The sequence below is a fragment of the Sapajus apella genome, unplaced genomic scaffold (genome assembly GCF_009761245.1).
Source record: "Sapajus apella isolate SASKATOON/1434 unplaced genomic scaffold, GSC_monkey_1.0 scaffold2758, whole genome shotgun sequence".
Lineage (NCBI taxonomy): Eukaryota > Metazoa > Chordata > Mammalia > Primates > Cebidae > Sapajus > Sapajus apella.
Genome location: NW_022439684.1, coordinates 1 through 8,726, shown reverse-complemented (window position 1 = coordinate 8,726; position 8,726 = coordinate 1). Strand labels below are relative to the sequence as shown.

The 8,726-nt window shown below is 44.5% G+C and overlaps 1 protein-coding gene across 1 annotated transcript; it reads left to right on the top strand.

Moving 5' to 3' along the window:
* The first annotated feature begins 2,944 nt into the window (after positions 1 to 2,944).
* Positions 2,945 to 6,375, top strand: LOC116547344 (BRCA1-A complex subunit Abraxas 1-like). The gene is made up of 2 exons (XM_032273324.1): positions 2,945 to 3,121; positions 6,138 to 6,375. Exons 1-2 carry the CDS (start codon positions 3,035 to 3,037, stop codon positions 6,291 to 6,293), a joined length of 243 nt encoding a protein of 80 aa, XP_032129215.1. The 5' UTR covers positions 2,945 to 3,034; the 3' UTR covers positions 6,294 to 6,375.
* The last annotated feature ends 2,351 nt before the right edge of the window (positions 6,376 to 8,726 follow it).

Below are 8,726 nucleotides of genomic sequence, written 5' to 3'. Positions count from 1 at the left end.
GCTCTTGTTACCCAGGCTGGAGTGCAATGGCGCGATCTCGGCTCACCGCAACCTCCGTCTCCTGGGTTCAGGCAATTCTCCTGCCTCAGCCTCCTGGGTAGCTGGGATTACAGGCACGCGCCACCATGCCCAGCCAATTTTTTTTGTATTTTTAGTAGAGACGGGGTTTCACCATATTGACCAGGATGGTCTCGATCTCTTGACCTCGTGATCCACCCGCCTCGGCCTCCCAAAGTGCTGGGATTACAGGCTTGAGCCACCGTGCCCGGCCAGTTTTTTTTTATTTTTAATAGAGATGGAGTTTCCCTATGTTGATCAGGCTGGTCTTGAACTCCTGTCCTCAGGTGATCCACCCATCTCGGCCTCCCAAAGTGCTGAGATTACCGGCATGAGCCACTGTTCCTAGCCAGATATTTCTTTATAGCAGTGCAAGAACGGACATACACTCTCCCATGAGTCATTCTTGAGCATACAAAAACCAATAAATTCCTAAGGTTTTAGAAGCTCCATGCCAGGAACTCAGGACAAAGACTAAATTTTTATTTTCGTTTTTACTATACTACGACCAATCCTTTATCTTTGACCACCGATTCCTTATAGCAAAAGAATCATAAGAGTTAAAAGACAGCGGCACATTTCTAAAACCCCATTCAGTCATTAATAATCTGTCCAGTCGTCAGCCTATCATATGAATATGCCTCCTGGGGCGTGGCCACTCAGGCTTCCATTTGATCTCTTCAGGTTTCAAAAGCAGAGTTCTTAGCAATATGTATCTTCCTTATTTCAGCCATCTGATGTAATTGAGCTAAGAGACAATATCATCCCTTGCTTTGAGTTTCTTTGAAGGTCTTAATGAATATTGGATTTCCCTCATTATATAACCCATTTATTTATTCCTTTACTCTCCTCTACTATTTCTTTATTGCCACTCGTACCCCAGATTTTTTGGCTTTGGAAAGAATATTTTGTTCATCTACTGTGCTGCTCTGGACTGCAGGCAGTAAAACTAGTGATGGGGTTCAGGACGCACTACTCCAAAATAACACAGCACCTGAGCATTTGAGAAAACAGCAAAAGCAAAGAGGTCATTTTCACCTTCCCCTCACTCCTTTTCCCCTGAAGCAGGCCATAAACCATTGAAAGAATACTCTGGCCATCTGCCCTGAGGCAGGCCATAAAACCTGGTGTTCTTCCCTGAAGTAGGTCATAAGACCCCCATTTGAGAGGCCCCCTCCCCTTACATAGAGAAAAGGAACATCCTTACCTCTGAAGACACAAGGACACAGAGAAGAGCCTGAACTAACAGTCTATGCTAAGTTCCCCCGGCTTATTACCATTAGACCATACTCCCTTTGTATAATCATACTCCTGCATGCCTGTCCACTCATTGTCAACCCTACAACAATTGTCTTCCACCCCTTCATTGAAATTTCATTATCTACTGACTGCAAGAAGGCTGAAAGTCAAATATCAAATCTAGAGCCCAGAGGAACTTTGTCCGAAGCCATTGATTTCCGCTTGGGCTCATCCAACGTCCAAAAAGAATCCTTTGCAAGCAATCGTCCATCTCTCAGGCTCATCCAAATAATCATTAGTGCCCTCAAAAGTACTTACATTCCTCCATCTCCCTCTCCCCTATGAAAAAGTGTACATAAGCATCTGAACCTCATGGGGTTATTGGGTAATCACTCTCCTGTGATTTTCTCCAGGGCATATTAATAAATTTGTATGCCAGGAGCACTGGCCACATCTGTAATCCCAGCACTTTGGGAGGCTGAGGCTGACAGATCACCTAAGGTCAAGAGTTCGAGACCAGCCTGCTCAACAAGGTGAAACCTCGTCTCTAATAAAAACACAAAATATATTAGCCAGGCTTAGTGGCAGGTGCCTGTAATCCCAGCTGCTCAGGAGGCTGAGGCAGAAGAACCTCTTGAACCCGAGAGGCGGAGGCTGCAGTGAGCGGAGATGCTTTCACTGCACTCCAGCCTGGGCAACAGAGTGAGACTTGGTCTCCAAAAAGTAAAAATTAAAAATAAATTTGTATGCCCTTTTCTTCTGTTCATCTTTTCTTTTGCTAGTTCACGCCAGTGAACCTTTAGAGGGCAGAGCTTTCCCTTCACCCCTACAAAATTAAGGCAAGAAACTTAATTGTAGGGAATAAATATATAAGCATTATATATATACATATATATACACATATATATGTATATATATGTGTATATATATATTGTGTGTTACTCAGCCAAACACGACTGCTGGACAACAAAACCCACAAATGTGCCACACTAATTCAGTAGTCTGATATTATGCTGACTTTCAGTCATTTAAAAAGCATAGCTTTACGTGTGTGTGTCCACTCACCTTATCATTTACATTAAATGAACCAGCACACTATGATTATGCCCAGCATGAAACTGTCAGAACATTACAAATCCATGTATTGTTTAAATTAGGCTGAAGTTTTCTAAAAGCAAGGTAACAGAGCATGACTGGAGAGTTCTAGAAGAGACAACCCCAAATGGTTATTAGTATTCTAGACGTTTCAGTGAGTGAGGGGCACTAAAATGCAGTTTCAAACCTAAAAACATATCCATCGTAGCATATCCATTGTAGTATCGTAACGTTGCTACGCAACTCTTTTATTCTTGTAACCACTGCTGGTCTTAAAATGACCCTGTCAATCGTGTTCATTTTGCTAGCTTTGCATCTTTGTGACAGGTTGCTCAGCAGTCGCAGGCCACCAAAACGCAATTCGCGGCCCTGTGCAGTGGTGCCGGCACGGAGCCGCCCTCCGGGAGAAACCGCCAGCAGAAGCAAAGGATGAGCCGAGCGCGTGGCTGGGGACCGCCCGCGCCGGTCCTCAACCCCCTAGCCCCGTCCCTGGAGCACAGCGGCCCGTGCGCCGGCGCAGGCCCCGCCCCCTCGCTGGGCCACGCCCCCTGCTCGGGCCCCGCCTCGCCGCCGCCACAGGATCCGGGCCCTGCGCACCCGGCACTAGACCTCTAGTGCAGCCGGAGGCGGCGGCGGCGGCAGCATGGAGGGCGAGAGCACGTCGGCAGTGCTCTCGGGTTTTGTGCTCGGCGCACTCGCCTTCCAGCACCTCAACACGGACTCGGACACGGTGAGCCGAGGGACGGGGCGGGGTCCGGCGTCGCCTGGGAAGAGCCCTGCGCGCGGCCTGCCTCCCCGCAGTTGCCCCGGTCCTCGCCCGCGGGCACCCCCGACGTCACCGCGCCTCCTCCCGGCTGTCGCGGCTCTGCCTTCTCTCCCCCTCAGCGGTCCCTCAGATGTCGCGTGCTCACGAAGTCGTCTCCAGCATTAGCCTTCCCTTTGCTACCCTCCGTGTATTTCCCTTTTCCGACCCAAGTGTCCCACAAGCCCCCATCTTGCCTCAGCGCCCCTTTCGCTGTGGAAACTTGGGCGTGAAAAGATGGAAAGTTCATGGAGCGTCCTCCCGCTGCTCTGCGGAGCCTGCGGTTAACTTTCCGTTTCTCGCGACGCCCGACAGGCGTTTGCAAAGCCAGCCGGACTTTTTCGTGCGGGGCAGCGCCTACGCGGGTTTGTGAGATGGTAGGATGGTAAGGGAATAAAAATGATGTTGCATCCAGTGGCTCTTTTTTGGCAAATCTTAGTGGATGGAACAGCTTAATCTGGTATATAAGATAACTTTTTATTTGCGTTATTAAATTTGTTAAAACAGTTTTTTAAAGTACATTGCCTATTTTCTAGAAGTTTTGTGAATCAAAGAAACACTGTAAAACTTTGAGCTCGGAAGTAGTTTATGTCCTGTAGTACTTTCAGTAACTTGCAGAAAGAAATTCTAAGCATCTAAAATACACCTCCCTGCTGTGTAATACAGTTAGGAGAATATCCTGCTGTACAATGCCTAGTAATTTCTGCTAAGTTCATTTTAAGATATAAAGTCTGTCTTACAATTGCCTTAATATAGGCGGGGCGTGGTGGCTCACACCTGTAATTCCAGCACTTTGGGAGGCTGAGGCGGGTGGATCACCTGAGCCCATGAAGGGACAACCTAGTGAGACCCAGTCTCTACAAAATATAAAAATTACAAAATTGCTTTCTAGTACAATCCTAATAAAGGTTAGAATTGGTATATTTTATTTATACAATTTCATATAACCTTATAAATACCCAGTAAAGAGCAAATATATGACAATTTAAAATATATGTGTAGCTGTGGAAATTATTTTTGAACGTCTTTAGTGTAGGTAGAATGGGTCCTTAAGTCCTCTGTAGCTTAAAGGATTAGCCCTTGGGAAGTACCTGAGTGCTAGAGAGACCCCTGTTTCTCAGATCTTTTTGTGAATGTCTGAATGTCTTTAAAGGATGGTTTTTCTGGGTAGTTGCACTTGCATTGCCCCTGCTTCCCTTCCCTGAGTTTGCCTTTGGGAGTATCAAAATCAAGAATGCTAGATTCTGGATATCCCCCCCGCGTGATTCCAGTAAAGACTCATATTATGGAAATACTCCTTTTTTACTTTTAGGGGGGAAAGCATTATTTATAAAGAATATAAAATCTTCCTGTAATCCCAGCACTTTGGGAGGCAGAGGCAGCAGGATCATTAGAGCCCAGGAGTTAAAGACCAGCCTGGGCAACATAAGGAGACCTTATGTCTACAAATTTTTTTTTTAATTTAAAAACAGAGTCTTGCTCTGTCGCCAGGCTGGAGTGCAGTGGCGCAATCTCAGCTCACTGCAGCCTCTACCTCCTGGGTTCAAGTGATTATTCCGCCGCAGCCTCCCAAGTAGCTGGGACCAGAGGCTTGTGCCACTACACCCAGCCAATTTTTGTATTTTTAGTAGAGACGGGGTTTCACCATGTTGGCCAAGATGGTCTCGATCTCTTGACCTCGTGATCCGCCCACCTCGGCCTCCCAAAGTGCTAGGATTACAGGCGTGAGCCACCACGCCCGGCCAAAAGAATTTTAAAAATTAGCCCAATGTGGTGGCACATGCCTATAGTCCCAGCTACTTGGGAGGTTGAGGCAGGAGGATTGCTTGAGCCTGGGAGGTCAAAGCTGCAGTGAGCAGTGATTGCACCCCTGCACTCCAGCCTGGGTGACAGAGCTAGACCCTTGTAAAAAAAAAAAAAAAAAAGACATAAAATCTTCATTGTCTGTCAAGCACTTTGGATCTTTAAGTGTGCCTAGAGAAATTTAATTCTCCGAAACTCAGATAAATTACCACTGGGGTGGCAGAATACAAGTAGTTTTAAAAGAATTAGGCGCTCAGCACTCCTTTTAGAAAGCAGACTCTGAAATTGAATTTTAATGTTTCATATTGTGCATGAGTTTTAATCAGAAAACACTAATCATGTCATTTCATAACTTTGAAGCTTTCTCTAACTCCCAGAAGCACATGTGGTTAAATCCAGACTCTTTGGCTAGTCATTCGGGGTGTTCCATTATTGGCTGGCTCTAATTTATCTTTGATTTCCTTCTGCTCCAAGGCAAAGTGCTCTACTCATTGCTCAGTGTGTGCTCATTTCTGGCTTTAAGTCTTCTATCCTTACAAGTGTGCTGAGTGTTCCATGCCCTGCCTACACAAACATTGCCCAGCCCTTTAAAGTCTAATCTGTGCTTGCTCTCCAGGGCCTTCTCTAATTATTTCGGGCCGGACTAATCTCTTTCCCCTTCCTCCCCTCTTTATTTCTACTTTTTTTCTTTTGAGACAGGGTCTTACTCTGTCATCTGGGCTGGAGTACAGTGGCGTGATCGCAGCTCACTGCAGCCTCAACCTCCTAGGCCTAGGTGATCCCGAGTAGCTTGGACTATAGGCGTGTGGTAGCATGCCTACTTTTTTTTGTTTGTTTTTGAAGAGGGGTTTTACTGTGTTGCCCAGGCTAGTCTTGAACTCCTGGGCTCAAGCCATCTGCCCACCATGGTCTTCAGGTGCTGGGATTACAGGTGTGAGCCACTGTGCCTGGCCTCTTCTCATTTTTATTTAATTCTTCATGTTTCCCAAGTAAGCTAGAAGCATCTTAGATCTTTCATGTGCCTCCAACTGGTAGCATATACTTGTATATGTAGTAAAATATCCAGGAAATACTGGTTAGTTAAGTGACTGAACAGTAATTCTATCAGTGTATTCCATATACTGCCTCTTTATCTTCATAGGAAGGTTTTCTTCTTGGGGAAGTTAAAGGTGAAGCCAAGAACAGCATTACTGATTCCCAAATGGATGATGTTGAAGTTGTTTATACAATTGGTGAGTCATTTATTTTTCCTATATTTGAGTCATTTGTGTCTCCTGTATATGATAGTTTATGCTGAAAGGGGTCAGCATAAGTGGTTTTTTGTTTGTTTGTTTTGAGATGGAGTCTTACTCTGTTGCCCAGGCTGGAGTGCAGTGGCATGATCTCGGCTCACTGCAACCTTTGCCGCCCAGGTTCAAGCGATTCTCATTCCTCAGCCTCCCAAGTAGCTAGGATTACAGGCGCCTGCCACTGCACTCAGCTAATTTGTTGTATTTCTAGTAGAGATGGGGTTTCACCATCTTGGCCAGGCTGGTCTTGAACTCGTGACCTCGTGATCCACCTACCTCTGCCTCCCAAAGTGCTAGGATTACAGGCGTGAGCCACCACACCCAGCCAAGTTACTGTTTTTAAATCGAGACATATAGAGGCTGGGCGTGGTGGCTCACGCCTGTAATCCCAGCATTTTGGGAGGCCTAGGCAGATTACCTGAGGTTGGAAGTTCAAGACCAGCTTGGCCAACATGGTGAAACTCGTCTCTACTAAAAAAAAACAAAAATTAGCCAGGTGTAGTGGTGTACACCTATAATCCCAGTTACTTGGGAGGCTGAGGCATGAAAATTACTTGAATCCAGGAGGCAGAGGTTGCAATGAGCCAAGATCATGCCACTGCACTCCAGCCTGGGCAACAGAGTGAGACTTTGTCTCAAAAAAAAAAAAAAAATTAAGCAATATATATTAAATTTAAAGTAATTTAAAAGGATATGTTACACTTATTTTGCAGTTAAAATTATGGCCATGGACTGGTCTAAAGTAAGAAATAGTATGAGACTTAGGAAGTAGATAAGATTACTGCCAAGGAAAAAAGGGTGAAATACTTACAATTTAGTTGGCAGGAACATGGCCCAGTAATAGGAAGACCAAGGAAAGGAAAGGAGAAGGAAATGAGAAAAAGAGAAAATGTTAAATGCTGCAGAAAAGTTGGAAGATGAGAACTGAAAAAATGCAGTAATTGGATTATTAGATGACTGAAAATCGTCAGTAATTTCTGGAGTGTAATGGGGAAGAGACCAGGCTGCAAAGGGTTTGAGGGGTGGGTGGTAAAGCAGTTATAGCTGGTGGCAGCTTTTCTTTCAGGGAAAAGAAAAACAGGGAAACATTTAAAATGTATAGGGAAAAAAATGTTAAAAATAAATAAAATGGGCTGGGTGCAGTGGCTCATGCCTGTAATCCCAGCACTTTGAGAGGCTGAGATGGGTGGATCACTTCAGGTCGGGAGTTTGAGACCAGCCTGACAAACATGGAGAAACCCCATCTCTACTAAAAAATACAAAATTAGTCAGGCATGGTGGCACATGACTGTAATCTCAGCTACTTGGGAGAGGCAGGAGAATCACTTGAACCCAGGAGGTGGAGGTTGAGGTTGCGGTGAGCCGATATCGCGCCATTGCACTCCAGCCTGGGCAACAAGAGCGAAACTCCATCTCAGTCAATCAATCAATAAAATGAATGAATGAAACATATAGGGAGTTTTCTGATTATCTAACATATGGTTTTTTTCTATATGTGTATATATATTTTTAAGCAAAATTGGTGGTGTATATATATTTTTAAGCAAAAAAGGTTTGACATCATATTGTGCCATGATCACTTTTTGGTGTTACATAATCCTCTGCAATATCTTTTTTTTTTTTTTTGAGGTAGAGTCTCACTCTGTTGCCCAGGCTGGAGTGCAGTGGCGTGATCTTGACTCACTGCAATCTCTGCCTCCCAGGTTCAAGTGATTCTCCTGCTTCAGCCTCCCGAGCAGCTGGGGCTACAGGCACCCACCACCACGCTTGGCTAATTTTTTGTATTAGGGACAGGGTTTCATCGTGTTGGCCAGGCTGGTCTCAAACTTCTGACTTCAAGTGATCTACCTGCCTTAGTCTCCCAAAGTGCTGGGATTACAGGCATGAGCCATCACGCCCAGCTTCCAATATCATTTTTCATAACTGCATTGTATTCTACCCTGTGGCCTTACTGTGATTTAAACAGTCCTTTAAATAAGTTAAAATGATCTGTTTCCAGTTTTTCATTATCATAAAGTATACCATAGTGAACATCCTTGTATATCAATATTTGGCTTTATCTATTATATATTCCTAGATATGGTATTAACTGTGTCATGGGGTATGAACACTCACAAGGTTTTTGATCTGCATTAGCAGGTTGCTTTCCAGAAAGATTATATCAGTTTCCACTCATACTGTATGTTATTTTTGTTTGCTACTTTAAAAGTTTAAAAATAGAAATATATAAAGTAGGAAATAAAAAATTTAAACTCTCATTAGTTTCCTTAGTGGCAACTACTGTTTCATGGATATTTTTTACTAGCTTGCAATATTCATAAAACACACAAATGTAAGAGAGAGAGAGAGAGAGAGTGTGTGTGTGTGTGTGTGTGTGTGTGTTGTGCCACTACACTCCAGTCTGGGTGACAGAACGAGACTCCATCTCAAAACAAAAACAA